The sequence below is a fragment of the Poecilia mexicana genome, unplaced genomic scaffold, assembly GCF_051168715.1.
Source record: "Poecilia mexicana isolate PSO_F unplaced genomic scaffold, ASM5116871v1 scaffold_10, whole genome shotgun sequence".
Lineage (NCBI taxonomy): Eukaryota > Metazoa > Chordata > Actinopteri > Cyprinodontiformes > Poeciliidae > Poecilia > Poecilia mexicana.
The window spans coordinates 23,758,424-23,780,955 of record NW_028263379.1 but is presented as its reverse complement, the minus strand read 5'-3'; the positions used below and the strand labels follow the sequence as shown (position 1 = coordinate 23,780,955).

At 38.8% G+C, this 22,532-nt stretch overlaps 2 protein-coding genes across 2 annotated transcripts; both read right to left on the bottom strand.

Annotated features, from left to right (window-relative positions):
• Positions 1-1,289: 1,289 nt before the first annotated feature.
• Positions 1,290-11,621, bottom strand: LOC148157120 (nerve growth factor-like). Its single transcript, XM_088009250.1, has 3 exons — positions 11,516-11,621; positions 11,096-11,147; positions 1,290-3,191 (listed from the first exon to the last, which is right to left on the bottom strand). Exons 2-3 carry the CDS (start codon positions 11,118-11,120, stop codon positions 2,617-2,619), a joined length of 600 nt encoding a protein of 199 aa, XP_087865376.1. The 5' UTR covers positions 11,121-11,147; positions 11,516-11,621; the 3' UTR covers positions 1,290-2,616.
• Positions 11,622-14,640: 3,019 nt separating this feature from the next.
• On the bottom strand, positions 14,641-15,887 carry LOC148157119 (nerve growth factor-like). Its single transcript, XM_088009249.1, has one exon. It carries the CDS (start codon positions 15,880-15,882, stop codon positions 15,286-15,288), a length of 597 nt encoding a protein of 198 aa, XP_087865375.1. The 5' UTR covers positions 15,883-15,887; the 3' UTR covers positions 14,641-15,285.
• Between the last annotated feature and the right edge of the window lie 6,645 nt (positions 15,888-22,532).

Genomic DNA, 22,532 nt, shown 5'->3' with positions numbered 1-22,532 from the left:
AAAAGTTGCACTGACATGTTAGCAAAGCAATTTGCTTTCTGGATCAGGTGTTGGTAGTAAACAACAGAGGCTTTACCTGCGTTTAGCAAACATACAACTGAATCACACATAGAGCAAAAATAGCACCGTACATTAATAAATATTAAAACTACATAAAGATTAACCTCAAGAAAAACAATTACTTTTAAGGTTTTGAAGTTTTCATGTCTTCATGAATATTTATGATTGTTGTCATAAAGTGTCATTCAGTAAATCATAACACTTTTACTGATCGACATAAATTTGTTATGAAGATATTACAGATTAAACTTTAGCTTTAATAACATAAAGCTACATATTTTTTTAAAGACATTGAGGAATGCATGTTTGAGAAATTAATATTCTCAAACAGGCAAAAACAGGACAAAATGCTATAAATCTCAAAAATGGCAATTTTACATACTATCCCCCCATTAACACCTAGCTTTATTTTATTTTAACAAATAATATTTATTTTAATAATTAAATTAAATTGGACTTAACGCGGTTTTTGTGTAGTAAATGTAGAACACAGGACTAAATCCAATCAACTCAAACCTTATATTTCCTCTAGAGTTGTTTCAGTAAATATGACATCTTAATTGTATTTTTCATTTTACCACCAGACTGTAATTTCAAACTGTTTATTCTGTAGAAACTAGAATGATTTTCCTCATGTTCAGTAGGGTTAGGTTCCGACAAGGTTCACTTCTAGCCTTTGTCCACTAGAGGGAAGTGTTGCATCTGATTTTGGGAGCAGCTCTTGAGTAGCTCAAGATTCAAGAGCTCCGGTTGAAAAACTGCATTTATATCTGACAGGTTGAAACTATTACAAGTTAAATGTCTTATTGTAAAACACTTCCTTTCCAGCTTCATCATTCGTTTCAGTTTCCCTTGTGCTTCCAATCCGGAGTTTCACAAGACTGGCTCATGAACACAAGTTGTGACGCAAACCTGGGCTGGGAACCCAAAAATGTCCCAACTAATACCGATTGAATGCTAGCCGTCCAATTGTTTGTGTGCAGACAACAGTGAAATGTCACTGCCAAAACAAATATGCTAAGCCATGATATAATCAGTGAGTAGGACTCATGAATCATTTGCTGTTGTACTTTTTTAATAGATATTTCTTGATTCATATCAATTGTTGAATGATGGTGAGAAGAATCAACATAAAGACCAGGCAAAGCAATAAATCAAGTTCATGATCTGTCAAAAACATTTACATTTGTCTGTATTTTTTTAACAAAAGCTGCAAATCTCACATAGATTGTTGTAATGTTTCTTCATAGCTGCAGGAACCACTTCATGAAACATACAGTTTATGTTCGTATAATAAATAACAACATAATTATTTATTATTTTAAAAAATTAACAAATTGCTTATAACAGACCTGGGTTCAATTGTATCTGCTGAATGGTTTTATTAATCTTTGTCAGCTGGATGGGTTTTCTTTAAGACGGTGAACAGTGAGGCAAAAATGATTGCAAAACATTTGTGTTGCTGTGCCAACTTTTTTTTTACAGGATTTTTACTGTGATCGACTCGGCTGCTATTAACAACAGAGATTTTAGCCTCTGCTTTGTAAAAGCTACAGTCAAATAGACTTGTAAACCAAAATGCTGTGTTTTCAGAAGCTGTGGTTTACAGTGCAGCTGTGGTTTGGGTCCACAAGCCTGCTTCTTTGTCTACTGGATAGTACCTCCTAATTCCTTTTTAAGCAGCAAGTATTCAACTGCAATAAGAAAGGACTAAAATTCCTGTTAAACTAAGGCTGTTTTATAAAAGTGATCATTTGGAATTGAGAGAATATTAAAGAATAGTTTAAACTAGCAAGAGATTCTACTTATATGTAACTTTCAAATTGCATTAAATTTACTGTGGCTTAGCGATATCTTGTGGTAAAGGGCCAGACTGCAATCGACTGAATACTGTTCACTTCTCTTTACAAACATGTGACAATTATTCAGTTCCTTCAGGAGAGAACAAAAAGCACTATGAGAGACATAAAATTGTTCTGTCTTGTGGTCAATTGTCTTTGAATGCTATAACCCTGCATCACTGCTTAGTTTAAGGCTGGCTGGATTCTAGGATTGTTCTCTTATCTTAAGGTCAAAACATTGGCAAGGTAAACAGTCAGTATGACTTGCATAGATGGGGTGATGTGAAAAAATCTTTACAGCTGAAATTTTATTCTGTTTTTGCTTTTATGTCACATTTAAATGTATAAAGCTATCAAACAAATTATTCAACTCCTATATCTTTGTTTTGTTTTTGCAAAACACTGCCTCTTTTATAAAAACAACAGCTGATTAAAACACCTTCACAATCATGTTAATACTTCAATGGCTAAAACTACTTGCAGATACTCTTTGACCCAGGTCTGCTGTGCATACATGCAGTCCTGATACTTTGACACAAACAAGAATAATTGACTTTGTGCAGAGCGTGAGAAGTCATTGGTGATAAGTTATGTGATAAGACAGCCTGCATTTTAATGCATCCGTCTACATTGTGTTCTGTGTGCCAGGAGTGAAGACTCACTCTATGGGTGAGTGAAGACTCACTCTATGGGTGAGTCTTCACTCACCCAATGATCAGACACCCGAAAGGAGTCTGACCGCACACATACACGCCCCGTTAATCCGAATGAACCTCCAATCCAACTTTGACTCAAATGAAGTCAGTGCTCGGACGAACAACTGCGAGTTATCACAGTAGGAGCTCCACTTCCTCTCGTCAATTCCCAAACATCTCAGGTCTCCAGATGGATTGTCATGACACGATGTCTCATAGAAGTACTGTTTCAATTTACGACTGTCTACCGTCAAATGCTCGATCACTGTCACCTCGTTGCCTGCAATGTCTGTGGCAGTGGTTTTGTTGGTCACCCAGGTACTAATACTCTGACACACAGAGAACACCCCCCGTTGTGGAGGATTCCTTTGAATCCTCCCGCTGACGCCCTGTAGCCCTGCTGGCTCCGCATCGGGGGGCTGTGCGCTGAAAAGCACCCTGGGTGAGAAGTAGCGGTGCTTATTGAAGAGCTTGGGGTCCACAGACGGGATGGAGGCGGGGTCGTCCTGTTGCGCTGTTGTGACGCTGCACAAGACCCCTATGATGGTTAAGACGAGAAACACGGCCAGCATGGATGACCTCATGGGCAAACAATCTGAGATGACCAATGAAGAGCGAATACAACTGTTACAACACAATAAAATAACATCAAAAGGAAAGAAGACGCCAGCTTCTGGTACGTTGATGTGAAAAACACTGTTTTAGTTGTTTGTAGCTACTTTACAGAAACATCAGCAGTCATAAACAGTAGTCACCCTTCAGCTGTGTTTTGTGCTCGTTTTTAGCCAACTCTAATGGATTTAAAACCTTTGTGTGGTCACCAGTTTATTTTCTGCTTGGTCGTAGGCAAGTCCATCTGAATAGCAGCATTTATACAAAAGGTGACTCAATCTGCTTCACAGAAGAGTAAAAGCAACACAGATGAAGATAATCAAAAACATGACACACTTAAAAACAATGATAATAAAGTTTAAGCTTCACACTAAAGAAAGCAAAGATTAAATTGGTGGTTTAATAAGGTAATAGATAAATACAATTACCTATTAAATAAAACCTGACTTTTATGTGTAAGTAGCAGAAAAACTATGATTTGGTCCTTCTTGTTTAGATCTGGCTCTGGGATTTCCAGGTTAACAGGTTTCAGAAGATCTCAAGCAAAGGTGTCCAAACTTTTTAATCAAATGGGTCAGAGTTTCAAATTTAATGCACTTGCAGGCCACTATAGTCAATTTGTTCAAAATAAAATCTTATCCATTTCTTTGTTCTCTTTTTTTTATTTGTATCTGCTCAGCATTCTGCCTAAGCAGCCTGCTATGAATGTGGATGTAGCTTTAACATATGTGACCATAAATTACATATAAAATAATATTTCTTCTTGGCAGTGAGTTTTATTAGGTGGAAAATTCTAGGAAACTGCAGAAATAGTTCAAGACAAGCATAGGAAACACATTGCTGATGTTACCTGATGGACTTCAAATTATCCTCATCAAGTATTTCTGTACGAAAAAGAAAAGTCTTTATATTCTTTTTTATATGCATATTTTTACACTTCATCATATTTGGCTGAATACTGAAAACTAACAAGGTGTATAAGATCACAGCTTTCTACAATTTCAGCTTTTTAGGGAGGCTTGTGCCTCTTCTGCAGTAATTAGGACCCAAAGTTTCAAATAAAGTATAAAAGTAAAAACTGTCTGAAGTACATGGTGAATAAATAGCCAATGTATTTGTAGTAGTTTATAAATGGTTCATAATCTCCCCAACTAAAAGTAACCAGTTTGTCATCCAAATACTTACCACAGTTTTGATGACAACTAAAAATAATAAACATGTAATTAATTGACAAATAAAAATACATTAAAAGCTAAAATGTCAACAATTCCTATAAGAACAACATAACTGTTTAGCATTTCAGGACCTCCTGACAAAAACATCTTTGCGACTCGTGTATTTAAAGTCAGACATATCTTTACAAACAAAAAATCATACCATTTTAGACTTCTTAAAAAAGCTATATAAAAAGATTTATTAAAGAAGCTGTTGGAGCAAAGACTCAACTGCATAAACAACAAATTTGGCACTGACAAAATGGATATTTAACAGTAACTGTGTGGGACACTAACAAGGTCAACATCCTGGACACGCTGCCAGACCTTTAAACGACCAAGACAAAGACAAACAACCATAAACTCATTCATCTTGCTAAGATTTATAATTAGAGATGTGCCGATCAGGTTTTTTCCTCCCGATACCGATCACCCATGAAGGCCGATCACCGATACCGATCACCGATACCGATCACATAATTTTTTATTTTTTATCATAAACACGCGCCTCACGCTCCTTCACCTCTCGCACATAACGAGGTAAATGTAGCGATTTTTACACTTCACGTATCATCGCCTCCGGGGGGCGCAGATATATGTATTCGCATCCACCTGAATAATGTGTAGTTGCGCCACTGAACAGAGATCCGGTGTGAGAGTCACTACCAGGTGGAGCAGAAGCGAAGCTCCGTCTGTGAAATATTACTACCTGTAGCGTAGCAGCGGTTCAACAGGAGAGCAGAACCAGCGTCTGACATCGCAGCTTGAAGACTTAAATAATTTTGCGGGTTATTTGTTTAGCTTTCTGACCGTCATGCTAATCCGGGTGAGTGTTTGTAGCTGTGCGCTGCTGTACCTGCTTTTTGATCCTCCGTATGTCTTTTTTACTGCAGTGAGCCTCGATGTAGCCAAACTCCGTCAAGTATGGCACTGTTTTTATGTCGTACTCGTATTAGCTTCGTTGTGTTGATGCATTTTGACGTGCTTTAATTTTCCGCCGCAACACGCAAACTTCCCCATTCACTCAGTGCGTTATAGTTACACATCACTTAGGATTTGTTGCTGCGCGTTTGTGCAGTGTGAAGGAAAGAGGAGACTAGCTGCACAGGCAGGCTGGAAATGAGATGCAGGTGATCGGTATGGGCAACAAGAGCCAATGATCGCCGATCATGCACTTTTTCACGAAAATCGGCCCGATTATCATTGGTGACTGATCGATCGGCACACCTCTATTTATAATCGCTTATTAACCTGCAACTCTTTGCAGGTCCAGAGGAAGTCGGAGCACTCTGAGAAAATTCCTGTAGGCACAAAGAAAACATGCCTGGTCCAAACTCCACATGCTCTTAAATTTTAAGAGTATAAGAAGTTCAGCCTTAAGAGCAAAGCAGAAGATTCTGTTTGCTGATATCCATTTCAGATTAGCTTATTTTAAGGAAAAATTACAAACACACTTTTACAAACACAGCCAGACGATGTGAAGTTAATTATATTTTATTAATAATGATGTACAAGTTTCCTAGACAGCATAAGAATAATACCATTCACATTTAGTTCAAAGTTAAAATGTATAACTTAATAACATTATACAACTTTCATCATTAGATGAAATGCAGTCAGAATGTTGTATACAGTTAAACATTTCACAAATCCTACATATTAAGCTAAAAATTATATAAATAGCCAAGAAAATGTTATTTACAGAATTATATCTGTACACAAACGTATTGGCAACTTTCCATGCCATACTTTTCAGTGTCTCAGTGTGAACCGTTTCACCTCAGAGGCTCCTACAGGACGTGATTATAGCTCACAGATCTGGGCGCCTCCTGCCATTAGGCCTGGCTTTGGCCCCCATGCAGAACACCTCTGCCCTCCTAAGTCTCAACTCTTCAGTCCTGTTGAGAGACAAGCCGAGAAAGTACCTCAGTCGCCTCATAAAACACACTGTAAAGACATTCTTTGCAAGACCAATACAGGAAGAGGAAGTTCATACGATTTGTTCCCCTCACCAGCTCATCACATGCTGAACATACCAAAATAATGAGCTGATAATCAGCTTCTTCAGTTGTGCTTAATACAACAAAAGTTATAGAACGGCCTCTCGCTGTCCCTCGTGTGCAACTTTACTGTCTCATTTCAAGTCCAGCCTTTTGTCAAGATGTTGGGATATATTGTTAATAATCATGGTCATAAGAACATGAAGTACAATAATTCGTTTTCTAGTTGATGTTTTCTGATTTTTTCTCAATCAACACACATCTTCCTTACTAAGATGTGCTGCATTAATGTAAAAGCCCAAAAGTTCTAAATTTTTGAAATAAATATTGCTAAGTGCTACTTTTGAAGTGTTTTGTAAAGGTATAAAATTGACCTACATGGACAAAATGTAAATGATGGTGTTTCACCATACAGAGTCATTTACAAATTAAAATAGCAAGGAGTAAAACATTCCAAAATAAATGTAGTTTGTTTCTATTTTCTTTTAAACACTGGATAAAATGACAGTTTTCCTCTGTTGCTTTTTGTTTAGGGTGCAGCCTAAACAGCAGAAGCCATTTCACTGAGGTTTGCTTGTTACATAACAAATATACACAATTTTAAATGTTACTTTGGAACAAAACTGGATCCCTGTTACTATATTCGTACTTGTCAAAAACAGTCTAAAAGACCATAGAGGACTGTCAGTAAAGCTAGATATTATGATCTCTGCATCGTTGAAACTTTCACGTCATAATTGAAGGATGGAATTCCCAATTAACAGTTTCTTCATCTTTACTTTGTTGTTTCTATGGACACACATTCATGGACAGGAAGATGCAGCAGTGGCAGGATCTAAACATCACACGTGTTGACAGGCTACAGTAAACGGGCCGTAATTTTGTTGACACTGTCCAGTCCACTGACTGGACAGTGAATTCCATCCAGAGGCAAATGCTTCAGTGTCAAACTGTACAGGTGCGAGCTACATTAGAAAAGACAGAGGCACGGTTGAACAGATGATGAGACTGGACGTAATTAATGTAAGAGAAAAGGAAGTCTCAACGATTTTCCAAATATGCTGATGGAGGAATAGTTTGGCCTTCACTGATGGTCCCAGTGGAGAAATGGTTGTTCTCACTTCCAGATATGCTATTTCATTTTTACTTCTTACTTCAGTATGAGACTAGACCATCTGACTGATTTTTGAAATCAGCGCTGCTGTTGAAACAGTAAAGTCAACCATTTCTGCAGCTGAGAGAGAAACAGAAGCCAGAATCCTCCTGAACCCGCTGCACATGCGTCCCTTTCTTAGAACAGAGGAAGACATCAAAAGTAGGATTAAAAATGAAGTCAAATTATTAAAATTATCCAAACAAGCAGAAATCACACATGGATGGTTGAATTTGAACTTGGATGAGGTTGTAAACTTGGAGTTTGCATAACGTGAATGTGTGTGTTCTTGCACTAATTTTCACCACAGAATGATAAAATACAGCAACCTGCAGGGGCGCTTCGATTGAAAGAGACAATACTGCTCAGGAACAGGCCTGTTTCAATGCTTGGAGATTCACCTTTCCTAAATGTGGTGGTCTCTATTAAAGTCCTTCTAATGCAAGTAGAGAGTATCTCTGACTCATTAGGAGAGATAGCTGTCTGCAGGCTTTAACAGCAGCCTTTCTGGTAAGCGTTCTCCTTTTAATGCCAGTTTGCATAACAAAATGTTATGTGTATTTAAGCTTAAAATCTTAAATGGGTTGCTTACTCAATGATGAGATTTTTGGTGGCTTATTTTTACAGTGTAATGGCACATTCATGCATTGTAAATGAAAGTTTAATCCACCTACCTTTAAAGTATCTCCTCCCATAGATGTAGAATTCCTGAAGCTTCGGGAAAAATATCCCAGTTTGTATGTCCACGTTCACAGAACTCCAAGAGCAGCACAACCATTACAATCCAAGCACTCCTATCTGAGCCTTGCACTTGCTTGAAAATTGTTCAGAAAGAAAGTGGGAAACTTTTTACAGACTGGAAGATCTCTGTGGCTGCACCAAGCTCAGGTCCTAGTGCCCCCAGACTGAAACGTTACTTGAATATATATATATATGGGTTGAGAGCAGGCCCGGTTCTAGCTGTGGATACACGAGGGGGCAGGCGGAAATGTTAAGGGGGTGTGATTATGTATTAGGGCAGTGGTTCTTAACCTGGGTTTGATCGAACCCCAGGGGTTCGATGAGTCGGTGTCAGGCGTTCGGCGGAGCCTTTGCCGCGGAGGTAAAGACACACTTGTGTAAAGTCGTGATGACGCCCCGCTGTGCTGAAGAGGATCACGTTACATTGCTGAGCCAATCAGAGCTGCGAAGGAGCACTGATTGAAGGAGCTCCACTGTCAGCAGGGATTTGAACTTGTGTCTTTAATTTAGGGCTGTTGTAAACGAATATTTTAGTAATCGAGTAATCTATCGATTATTCTTACGATTAATCGAGTAATCGGATAAAAAAAATTACAAAATGAAATATTGGTAAATCTGGCATAATACCGGTGTTACTATCAGATATCAATATCAGTCCAATTTTTCATATTTGAGCATCCCTAACAGTTGCTTTTTTGTAGTTTAGAAAACTAACCTGTAACAATAATAGCTCACTTTCTAAGTTAACCAGAAGAAAAGTTATAGAAAAATCTGAAATTATATTGAATTTAATAACAAAGAGGCAGGCTCACAAATATACTTATAAAAATGTCTACAATCCAGCTTTTAGTTTAATCTTCAGTGAGTTTAATAGATTAATTAAACTCACCTTGCCACCTAACCTGTCACGCTTTGGGTTTGAAAATACGGGAAATGCCGCCTGGAGTGGGAGGAGAGGGCGAATGAACGAACGTAAGATGGGGTGGAGGGGAGGAAATAGACCAGCGGACTGACGAACCGTTAGACCGGGGGACGAACACGGGGGGAAGCAATACGGGATATTTACGACACCTTCACTGGTCACACTCAGAAACTCATCTACCAGCCATGTACGATGCGCTCCGCCACCCGTTTCTTCAGACCGGGATATGAAATTTATTGTGCGGTTCGTCGGTAAAGCTACATTTACACGGTAAGCATCAGCTACTCAGCCACCCGCCCTGTTCAGTCTATCCGCTCACCTCAGCGCTCTTCCCGCCGTTCGCTTTCAACCAGCAGCCCCGGAGGAGAAATGCTGCCGTACTCCAGGCATTCCCCAGTCATTTTAAGGATGCTTATTGGTTCCCCAAAAACGATAAAAAGTCGGGCATTATCATCAATCAATAAAATCCCCACGGGCCAATCTTGAAGACTGGACTTTATGCCGCTGAGACTTAGCTTTTGTCAACAACTCAGAGGCGGAAGTGAGAGCTCCGCGCAACGCAAATGAAGTCCCGGCCGGAACACGGTGCGCTAACTAATAAAACATAAATTAACGAAGCTTCGAGGCAGGTAAATTTTCCTCGAGGAATTTTAGTAATCGAGGTACTCGAATCATTCGAGGAATCGTTTCAGCCCTACTTTAATTACTTCAGCAAAACTCACCATTTTTACCAAATTCTATAGTCTAAATCTGCTTCTTAGTCGCATCTTTTCGGGGTTGGTACTGCCTCTAGTGGCGTGGGGGTGGTAACACAGTTAATATAATTACATTACTAAATCAGAATACCGCAAAGTATTTTGTGTGTCGGGGAGGGAGGGGTGGAATAAGAAGGGTTCGGTGAATGCGCATATGCAACTGGGGGGTTTGGTGCCTCAAAAAAGGTTGAGAACCACTGTATTAGGGGTTGATGTACTTCATATATTTTAAGGTAGACTATAAAATGATAAAAGTCGAGTAGAAGTCAGACTCATCGCAGTGATGTCATAGAACCATTTCAAAAATACTTCATATCAACTTAGAGGCAATCATATTCACAGCAAATATTGACAAAAAAACCTTTAAGTCTATTATGCAGGAATAAAAGTACAAGAGACAGATCTTTGTCAGCAGCGGTTTAGCACACCTGGATCAAATGATGACTCATGAGGCCTAAGAATATTGACTTGCTGAAATGGTTCTTACTACCACCAGGGAGAGAACCAACACATGCAGGATCCCAGCCTCCAGGACCCACTTTGGGCCTCACTGGTCTACAGTCTGTGTTTGTGGGGCCCCCCTACATAGCGCCCCTATTGCGGTAGTTTTTGCTAGTCTGCAGTATCTCTCTGATGAATTATTTACATTTTTATACAATACGAGCTGTCTGAGAAACTCGTAGTTGATCTTTCATTTTCTTGGAAAAATTAGTTTTGTCATGTGATTGCAAGTAGTGGACTGACCGCCTGTAAAAGTCATTGCAGAGTAAAGAATCGACTAGTCGTTGGTGCAACCCCTAATACATTAGCATTGTTAATAAATATAATCTTCATGGGATTGGGGTAAAATGACAACTTTGCATTAAATTATCATAATTTACAAAATCATGCAAAGTTGGCACTTTTAATGCAAGTTTTAGAGCAACTTTGCATTAAAAGTGTCATTGTTTACAAAATGACACTTCATGACAACTGTCAAACATTCATAAAGACTTCTTTAAAAACAACGATATCAAACTGAATTAAAATTTTGAAAATATTTCACATAGCATAACATTATGTCTAAAGTAAGAAACTGAACGCATCACAAACATTTTCTTACCTCTCACTTTTGCAGCCATGCTCATGTGCGGTCCCAGGTAGGACTGAATGATCTTAAGGTGAAAATATAAAGGGAAATTCAAAATTAGTGAAAAACATCAATTTAAATTTTTTCCACGCCTTTAACCTTAGAACGTTAAAGATGCGCCGAATCGTTGCTTTACACGCAGATCCGTAGCGTTAAGCATTAAGATTCAGCGCCAAAAACGCAAACGTTTCCCACACACAGAAAAGAATATTCAGTCGGTAAGTTTGTTTTTCTGGCTTGAAAATTATTTTTGCGATTTCTACCAGTGAACACATCGTGGTTGTTTAGCTAACTTGGAAAAAACTGCTCAACAGCACGACATGTTAAGGTTAACATAAAGGAGCTGCTTCCAACTCCCTCGACATTTTTTAAAAATTAAAACCTTTTACTGACCTGTGAAACGTTGGGGCTTGTTTTGTAGCGTTAGTAAAACACTGTGCTCCTTTCCTGTACAATTTGAGAGATAAAGTCGCTGTTGCTGGCAAGCAGGTCTTTTTGAGGGAGCGGGATCTCGTTTGAATACTGAATGCTGATTGGCTGTTTACTAGAGGAGTTTCAGCTGCAGGCTGCGTGCAGACAGACAGAAGACCGCAGCCTGTCCAGCAGGGTGCGCTGCAGAGCCTCGCATAAGGGAGCTGTTGTGTTACTTGTGGCAAGTTTCATTTGAGGGGGCACGACGTTTGTTTGAGGGGGCACCTTTTGCTGGGGCAAAAGGGGGACACTGCCCCTACACTGCGTATAGCCGGTGGAGGGATACATTTTGATATACTCTCTAAAAAATTACCACAAAGCAGTCAAGAAAATTATTCATCATATTTCACAAGGAATCCCATTGAAGATTTCATCGTTTATTAATGACAAGTAATGCAAAAATAATTCATCCAAAAGTTCATATCATCACCTTGTGATGGTAGCGCCAAATTACAACACAGAACTAGTATTCTGTAATAAGTAAACAAGTTTCTTAAAATAAATTCCCATTTTTGAAAGGCATAATCTTACAGTACCACCCACTTCCTTCCCTTGAATAGTTACTTTGTTTCTTTAGGCACGAAAAAAGAACAAAAACACCACTACCTTCCAATAGTTACTTTCTTTACTTTCTCTCTTGAAGGTGAAAAATAATTAAAAATACCCACTATCTGCCTTTCAGATACTTTCTTTCGTTAAAGGTGCAAAAAGACTAAAAACACCCACTATCTATTCTTTAGACAGTTAACTATAGTTTACTAGCAGTCAGATCCTGTCCCAGCAAATATGAAGAAAAAAAACAATTCAAACAGTTCTCACCCGATTAATTTATTCAGGTTCTTATGGATCCAGTTGGTCGGCAGTCGCAGACATGAGATCTCGGACTTCCCTTGTTAAATCTGGAGGTGAACTGAAGACAAACTCCTCAGGTTGGCCGATACATCCGATCTCCCGTCGCCCTCAACCTCTCCAACTCGCCAGATCCTGTTTTTGACACAAAAGTCCATTCTGATCACACAGTTTGATAATCTACTTGGTTACAGGACAGACAGCAAACTGGACAGCAGGCACACGTGTCTTCTTCACTAAGAGCTAGGACAGACAAAAGAACAATTCAATGACTTCCTTGTAATGTTAAGGCCAGAGGACCTGCTTCAGAAGTCTCTGCATGAGCTAAGGCATCACACAAGGCCAACCTGAGGAGTTTGTCTTCAGTTCACTTCCAAATTGAACGACGGGAGTCCGAGATCTCGTCTCTGCGACTGCCGACCGACTGTATGCAAAAGAACCTCAATAAATTTATCGGGTGAGAACTCTTTCAATTGTTTATTTATTTCTTCTTCATATTTGCTGGGACAGGCTCTGACTGCTAGTGAACTAAAGTTAACTATCTAAAGAGTAGATAGTGGGTGTTTTATTCTTTTTCCACCTTTACGTGAAGAAAGTAGCTATCGAAAAGGCAGATTGTGGGTATTTTTAATCATTTTTCACTTTTAACGAAAGAAAGTATCTAAAAGGCAGAGATTGGGTATTTTAAATTATTTTTCACCTCCAAGAGAGAAAATAAAGAAAGTAACTATCGGAAGGTAGTGGTATTTTTGTTCTTTTTTGTGCCTAAACAAACAAAGTAACTATTCAAGGGAAGGAAGTGGTTTTTCGCATTTCTACAAGAAAGCAGTGGAGAGACGTCTCACTGAAAATATGAGTTCCGGAACCTCAAAGAAAAGTTTGGAGCGACCTGATCCTGGGCCTAGCAGTTAAATTTATGACCTAAAGACAAAAATAAAAAAAGGGAATGACTGTAATGATGGGTAGATGAGGCGTCATGTATCGTTTCGACACAGAGCAAACTTTGTGGATTCTGTGTCGATACTGTGTCACTCAATACTGACAACTGCTGGACATTGCCGTCAATCCTCCTGGGAAAACTTAGAAGAAGAAAAAAAGTTGCACTGACATGTTAGCAAAGCAATTTGCTTTCTGGATCAGGTGTTGGTAGTAAACAACAGAGGCTTTACCTGCGTTTAGCAAACATACAACTGAATCACACATAGAGCAAAAATAGCAGCGTACATTAATAAATATTAAAACTACATAAAGATTAACCTCAAGAAAAACAATTACTTTTAAGGTTTTGAAGTTTTCATGTCTATGATTGTTATTTATGATTGTTGTCATAAAGTGTCATTCAATAAATCATGACACTTTTACTGATCGACATAAATTTGTTATGAAGATATTACAGATTAAACTTTAGCTTTAATAACATAAAGCTACACATTTTTTTAAAGACATTGAGGAATGCATGTTTGAGAAATTAATATTCTCAAACAGGCAAAAACAGGACAAAATGCTATATATCTCAAAAATGGCAATTTTACATACTATCCCCCCTTTAACACCTAGCTTTATTTTATTTTAACAAATAATACATTTATTTTAATAATTAAATTAAATTGGACTTAACCAGGTTTTTGTGGAGTAAATGTAGAACACAGGACTAAATCCAATCAACTCAAACCTTATTATATTTCCTCTAGAGTTGTTTCAGTAAATATAAAAATAAAAACAGTAAAAATAAAAACTAGAATGATTTTCCTCATGTTCAGTAGGTTTAGGTTCCGACAAGGTTCACTTCTAGCCTTTGTCCACTAGAGGGAAGTGTTGCATCTGATTTTGGGAGCAGCTCTTGAGTAGCTCAAGATTCAAGAGCTCCGGTTGAAAAACTGCATTTATATCTGACAGGTTGAAACTATTACAAGTTAAATGTCTTATTGTAAAACACTTCCTTTCCAGCTTCATCATTTCATTTCAGTTTCCCTTGTGCTTCCAATCCGGAGTTTCACAAGACTGGCTCATGAACACAAGTTGTGACGCAAACCTGGGCTGGGAACCCAAAAATGTCCCAACTAATACCGATTGAATGCCAGCCGTCCAATTTTTTGTGTGCAGACAACAGTGAAATGTCACTGCCAAAACAAAGAATATGCTAAGCCATGATATAATCAGTGAGTAGGACTCATGAATCATTTGCTGTTGTACTTTTTAATAGATATTTCTTGATTCATATCAATTCTTGAATGATGGTGAGAAGAATCAACATAAAGACCAGGCAAAGCAATAAATCAAGTTCATGATCCGTCAAAAACATTTACATTTGTCTGTATTTTTTAACAAAAGCTGCAAATCTCACACATCTTAGTTTAACTGCTTAGTTTAAGGATTGTTCTCTTATCTTAAGGTCAAAACATTGGCAAGGTAAACAGCCAGTATGACTTGCATAGATGGGGTGATGTGAAAAATCTTTACAGCTGAAATTTTATTCTGTTTTTGCTTTTATGTCACATTTAAATGTATAAAGCTATCAAACAAATTATTCAACTCCTATATCTTTGTTTTGTTTTTGCAAGACACTGCCTCTTTTATAAAAACAACAGCTGATTAAAACACCTTCACAATCATGTTAATACTTCAATGGCTAAAACTACTTGCAGATACTCCTTGACCCAGGTCTGGTGTGCATACATGCAGTCCTGATACTTTGACACATACAAGAATAATTTACTTTGTGCAGAGCGTGAGAAGTCATTGGTGATAAGTTATGTGATAAGACAGACTGCATTTTAATGCTTCCGTCTACATTGTGTTCTGTGTGCCAGGAGTGAAGACTCACTCTATGGGTGAGTCTTCACTCACCCAATGACTGGGTTGATCCATAGAGTGGGTGGATCGAGCAGACTGCCGCTAATCGCACACACACATGCCACGTTGATCCGAATGAAACTCCAAGTCACCTTTGACTCGAATGAAGTCAGTGCTCGGACGTACATAATCGTGTTCTTGCAGTAGGAGCTCCACGTCTTCGGGTCAATTCCCAAACATTTCGTGTTTCCAGATGGATTGTCGAGACACTTTGTCTCATAGAAATACTGTTTCACTTTCATATTGTTTATGTTCACATGCTCGAGCACTGTCACCTCCTTGCCTGTCGCGTCTGTGGCAGTGGTTTTGTTGGTCACCCAGGTACTAATACTCTCACACACGGAGAACACCCCCCGTTCCGGAGGATTCCTTTGAATCCTCCCGCTGACGCCCTGTAGCCCTGCTGGCTCCGCATCGGGGGGCTGTGCGCTGAAAAGCACCCTGGGTGAGAAGTAGCGGTGCTTATTGAAGAGCTTGGGGTCCACAGACGGGATGGAGGCGGGGTCGTCCTGTTGCGCTGTTGTGACGCTGCACAAGACCTCTATGATGGCTAAGACGAGAAACACGGCCAGCATGGATGACCTCATGGGCAAACAATCTGAGATGACCAATGAGAAGAGCGAACACAACTGTTACAACACAATAAAATAACATCAAAAGGAAAGAAGACGCCAGCTTCTGGTACGTTGATGTAAAAAAACACTGTTTTAGTTGTTTGTAGCTACTTTACAGAAACATCAGCAGTCATAAACAGTAGTCACCCTTCAGCTGTGTTTTGTGCTCGTTTTTAGCCAACTCTAATGGATTTAAAACCTTTGTGTGGTCACCAGTTTATTTTCTGCTTGGTCGTAGGCAAGTCCATCTGAATAGCAGCATTTATACAAAAGGTGACTCAATCTGCTTCACAGAAGAGTAAAAGCAACACAGATGAAGATCATCAAAAACATGACACACTTAAAAACAATGATAATAAAGTTTAAGCTTCACACTAAAAAAAGCAAAGATTAAATTGGTGGTTTAATAAGGTAATAGATAAATACAATTACCTATTAAATAAAACCTGACCTTTATGTGTAAGTAGCAGAAAAACTATGTTTTGGTCCTACTTGTTTAGATCTGGCTCTGGGATTTCCAGGTTAACAGGTTTCAGAAGATCTCAAGCAAAGGTGTCCAAACTTTTTAATCAAATGGGTCAGAGTTTCAAATTTAATGCACTTGCAGGCCACTATAGTCAATTTGTTCAAAATAAAATCTTATGGATAATTTCTTTGTGCTCTTTTTTTATTTGTATCTGCTCAGCATTCTGCCTAAGCAGCCTGCTATGAATGTGGATGTAGCTTTAACATATGTGACCATAAATTCCATATAAAATAATATTTCTTCTTGGCAGTGGGTTTTATTAGTTGGAAAATTCTAGGAAACTGCAGAAATAGTTCAAGACAAGCATAGGAAACACATTGCTGATGTTACCTGATGGACTTCAAATTATCCTCAAGTATTTCTGTACGAAAAAGAAAAGTCTTTATATTCTTTTTTATATGCATATTTTTACATTTCATCATATTTGGCTGAATACTGAAAACTAACAAGGTGTATAAGATCACAGCTTTCTACAATTTCAGCTTTTTAGGGAGGATTGTACCTCTTCTGCAGTAATTAGGACCCAAAGTTTCAAATAAAGTATAAAAGTAAAAACTGTCTGAAGTACATGGTGAATAAATAGCCAATGTATTTGTAGTAGTTTATAAATGGTTCGTAATCTCCCCAACTAAAAGTAACCAGTTTGTCATCCAAATACTTGCCATAGTTTTGATGACAACTAAAAATAATAAACTTGTAATTAATTGACAAATAAAAATACATTAAAAGCTAAAATGTCAACAATTCCTATAAGAACAACATAACTGTTTAGCATTTCAGGACCTCCTGACAAAAACATCTTTGCGACTCGTGTATTTAAAGTCAGACATATCTTTACAAACAAAAAATTATACCATTTTAGACTTCTTAAAAAAGCTATATAAAAATATTTATTAAAGAAGCTGTTGGAGCAAAGACTCAACTGCATAAACAACAAATCTGGCACTGACAAAATGGATATTTAACAGTAACTGTGTCGGACACGAACAAGGTCAACATCCTGGACACGCTGCCAGACCTTTAAACGACCAAGACAAAGACAAACAACCATAAACTCATTCATATTGCTAAGATTTATAATCGCTTATTAACCTGCAACTCTTTGCAGATCCAGAGCAAGTCGGAGAAAATCCCTGTAGGCACAAAGAAAACATGCCTGGTCCAAACTCCACATGCTCTTAAATTTTAAGAGTATAAGAAGTTCAGCCTTAAGAGCAAAGCAGAAGATTCTGTTTGCTGATATCCATTTCAGATTAGCTTATTTTAAGGAAAAATTACAAACACAGCCAGACAATGTGAGGTTAATTATCTTTTATTAATAATGATGTACAAGTTTCCTAGACAGCATAAGAATAATACCATTCACATTTAGTTCAAAGTTAAAATGTATAATTTAATAACATTATACAACTTTCATCATTAGATGAAATGCAGTCAGAATGTTGTATACAGTTAAAAATTTCACAAATCCTACATATTAAGCTTAAAATTATATAAATAGCCAAGAAAATGCTATTTACAGAATTATATCTGCACACAAACTTAATGGCAACTTTCCATGCCATACTTTTCAGTGTCTCAGTGTGAACCGTTTCACCTCAGAGGCTCCTACAGGACGTGATTATAGCTCACAGATCTGGGCGCCTCCTGCCATTAGGCCTGGCTTTGGCCCCCATGCAGAACACCTCTGCCCTCCTAAGTCTCAACTCTTCAGTCCTGTTGAGAGACAAGCCGAGAAAGTACCTCAGTCGCCTCATAAAACCCACTGTAAAGACATTCTTTGCAAGACCAATACAGGAAGAGGAAGTTCATACGATTTGTTCCCCTCACCAGCTCATCACATGCTGAACATACGAAAATAATGAGCTGATAATCAGCTTCTTCAGTTGTGCTTAATACAACAAAAGTTATAGAACGGCCTCTCGCTGTCCCTCGTGTGCAACTTTACCGTCTCATTTCAAGTCCAGCCATTTGTCAAGATGTTGGGATATATTGTTAATAATCATGGTCATAAGAACATGAAGTACAATAATTAATTATCTAGTTGATGTTTTCTGATTTTTTCTCAATCAACACACATCTTCCTTACTAAGATGTGCTGCATTAATCGTAAAAGACACAAAAGTTCTAATAATTAATGTAAGAGAAAAGGAAGTCTCAACGATTTTCCAAATATGCTGATGGAGGAATAGTTTGGCCTTCACTGATGGTCCCAGTGGAGAAATGGTTGTTCTCACTTCCAGATATGCTATTTCATTTTTACTTCTTACTTCAGTATGAGACTAGACCATCTGACTGATTTCTGGAATCAGCGCTGCTGTTGAAACAGTAAAGTCAACTATTTCTGCAGCTGAGAGAGAAACAGAAGCCAGAATCCTCCTGAACCCGCTGCACATGCGTCCCTTTCTTAGAACAGAGGAAGACATCAAAAGTAGGATTAAAAATCAAGTCAAATTATTAAAATTATCCAAACAAGCAGAAATCACACATGGATGGTTGAATTTGAACTTGGATGAGTTTGTAAACTTGGAGTTTGCATAACGTGAATGTGTGTGTTCTTGCACTAATTTTCACCACAGAATGATAAAATACAGCAGCCTGCAGGGGCGCTTCGATTGAAAGAGACAATACTGCTCAGGAACAGGCCTGTTTCAATGCTTGGAGATTCACCTTTCCTAAATGTGGTGGTCTCTATTAAAGCCCTTCTAATGCAAGTAGAGAGTATCTCTGACTCATTAGGAGAGATAGCTGTCTGCAGGCTTTAACAGCAGCCTTTCTGGTAAGCGTTCTCCTTTTAATGCCAGTTTGCATAACATAACAAAATGTTATGTGTATTTAAGCTTAAAATCTTAAATGGCTTGCTTACTCAATAATGAGATTTTTGGTTGCTTATTTTTACAGTGTAATGGCACATTCATGCATTGTAAATGAACGTTTAATCCACCTACCTTTAAAGTATCTCCTCCCATAGATGTAGAATTCCTGAAGCTTCCGGAAAAATATCCCAGTTTGTATGTCCACGTTCACAGAACTCCAAGAGCAGAAAAACCGTTTCAATCCAAGCACTCCTATCTGAGCCTTGCACTTGCTTGAAAATTGTTCAGAAAGAAAGTGAGAAACTTCAGACTGGAAGATCTCTGTGGCTGCACCAAGCTCAGGTCCTAGTGCCCCCAGACTGAAACGTTACTTGAATATACATATATGTTTGGAGGGCAGGCCAGGTTCTAGCCATGGATACACGAGGGGGCAGGCGGAAATGTTAAGGGGGTGTGATTATGTATTAGGGGTTGATGTACTTCATATATTTTAAGGTAGACTATGAAATGATAAAAGTCGAGTAGAAGTCGGACTCATCGCAGTGATGTCATAGTACCATTTCAAAAATACTTCATATCAACTTAGAGGCCATCATATTCACAGCAAATATTGACAAAAAACCCTTTAAGTCTATTTTGCAGGAATAAAAGTACAAGAGACAGATCTTTGTCAGCAGCGGTTTAGCACACCTGGATCAAATGATGGCTCATGAGGCCTAAGAATATTGACTTGCTGAAATGGTTCTTACTACCACCAGGGAGAGAACCAACACATGCAGGATCCCAGCCTCCAGGACCCACTTTGGGCCTCACTGGTCTACAGTCTGTGTTTGTGGGGCCCCCCTACATAGCGCCCCTATTGCGGTAGTTTTTGCTAGTCTGCAGTATCTCTCTGATGAATTATTTACATTTTTATACAATACGAGCTGTCTGAGAAACTCATAGTTGATCTTTCATTTTCTTGGAAAAATTAGTTTTGTCACGTGATTGCAAGTAGTGGACTGACCGCCTGTAAAAGTCATTGCAGAGTAAAGAATCGACTAGTCGTTGGTGCAACCCCTAATACATTAGCATTGTTAATAAATATAATCTTCATGGGATTGGGGTAAAATGACAACTTTGCATTCAATTATCATAATTTACAAAATCATGCAAAGTTGGTTTGCATGATTTTGTAAATCATGCAAAATCATGATTTACAAGAGTTAATGCAACTTTTAGAGCAACTTTGCATTAAAAGTGTCATTATTTACAAAATGACACTTCATGACAACTGTCAAACATTCATAAAGACTTCTTTAAAAACAACGATATCAAACTGAATTAATATTCTGAAAATATTTCACATAGCATAACATTATGACTAAAGTAAGAAACTGAACGCATCAAAAACATTTTCTTACCGCTCAGTTTTGCAGCCATGCTCATGTGCGGTCCCAGGTAGGACTGAATGATCTTAAGGTGAAAATATAAAGGGAAATTCAAAATTAGTGAAAAACATCCATTTAAATTTTTTCCACGCCTTTAACCTTAGAACGTTAAAGATGCACCGAATCGTTGCTTTACACGCAGATCCGTAGCGTTAAGCATTAAGATTCAGCGCCAAAAACGCAAACGTTTCCCACACACAGAAAAGAATATTCAGTCGGTAACAGTTTGTTTTTCTGGCTTGAAATTTATTTTTGTGATTTCTACCAGTGAACACATCGTGGTTGTTTAGCTAACTTGGAAAAAACTGCTCAACTGATTATTTTAACTTAACAGAAACACACCGAACTGCGCAGCACGACATGTTAAGGTTAACATAAAGGAGCTGCTTCCAACTCCCTCGAAATTTGTTAAAAATTAAAACCTTTTACTGACCTGTGAAACGTTGGGGCTTGTTTTGTAGCGTTAGTAAAACACTGTGCTCCTTTCCTGTACAATTTGAGAGATAAAGTCGCTGTTGCTGGCAAGCAGGTCTTTTTGAGGGAGCTGGATCTCGTTTGAATACTGAATGCTGATTGGCTGTTTACTAGAGGAGTGTTTTTCAACCTCAGTGGCTCCTTTCCTTGTGACCTCATCGAGGTTGCCATTTGCTTGTGGTATTCCCAGGTACTTGTAGCTGTGCTCTATGCTACTATTGTTCCTTCTGGGAGTGAGACCCCTTCTGTGCGGACGACCTTCCCTCTCTTTGTAACCATCCGGCCACACTTCTCTAGTCCGAATGACATCTCAATGTCAGTGCTGTAGATCCTGGTGGTGTGGATCAGTGAGTCGATGTCTCGCTCGCTCTTAGCGTACAGTTTGATGTCATCCATGTAGAGGAGGTGACTGATTGTGGCCCAATTCTTGAGTCGGTATCCGTAGCCAGTCTTGTTGATGATTTGGCTGAGGGTGTTCAGGCCTATGCAGAACAGCAGTGGGGACAGAGCATCTCCTTGGTATATGCCACATTTGATGGACACTTGTGCAAGTGGTTTGCAGTTGGCTTAAAGGGTGGTTTTCCACAGCCTCATCAAGTTTGCAATGAAGGCAATTAGAGTCCTATTGATGTTGTACATCTCTAAGCATTCAATGATCCACGTGTGTGGCATTGAGTCATAGGCTTTCTTGTAATCAATCCAAGCGGTGCCCAGTGTGTCGGGTTTTGCAGTCTCGGGCGACTGTGTGGTCTACAAGGAGTTGGTGTTTGGCTCCTCTGCTGTTTATGCCGATGCCCTTCTGTGCCGTGCTCATGTATTTATCCATGTGTCCGCTTATCTTAGCTGTTATGATGCCTGACATGAGCTTCCATGTTGTAGAGAGACAGGTTATTGGCCGATAGTTGGATGGGACTGAACCCTTTGAGGGATCCTTCTGGATCAGGATTGTGCGCCCTTCAGTTAACCATTCAGGGTGAGTCCCATTTTGTTGGGCTGTGAGTTTCTTCAGCCAGTAGGCATATATCATGTCAGGTCCTGGTGCTGTCCAGTTTTTCATACCCGAGACTCTTTCTTGGACATCTGCCACAGTGATGGTTACCGGGGCTTGTTCAGGGAGGTTGCTGTGGTCCTCTCATAGAGAGGTTAGCCACTGTGCATTGCTGTTGTGGGACGCCTCCCTTTCCCATATGCCTTTCCAGTATTGTTCAGTCTCCAGCTTCAGGTATGGGCATCTGGCTGTACTTCTTGGGTACTGATCTTTTCATTGCACCCCTTTGGAGCTCTGACAGTTGGCTCACTTCCCTCCTTGTTATCTTGATCTTAGCCTCTAACTGTCTTTTCCATTTCCATGGTGTGTATTGGGTCTCATGGTTGCTC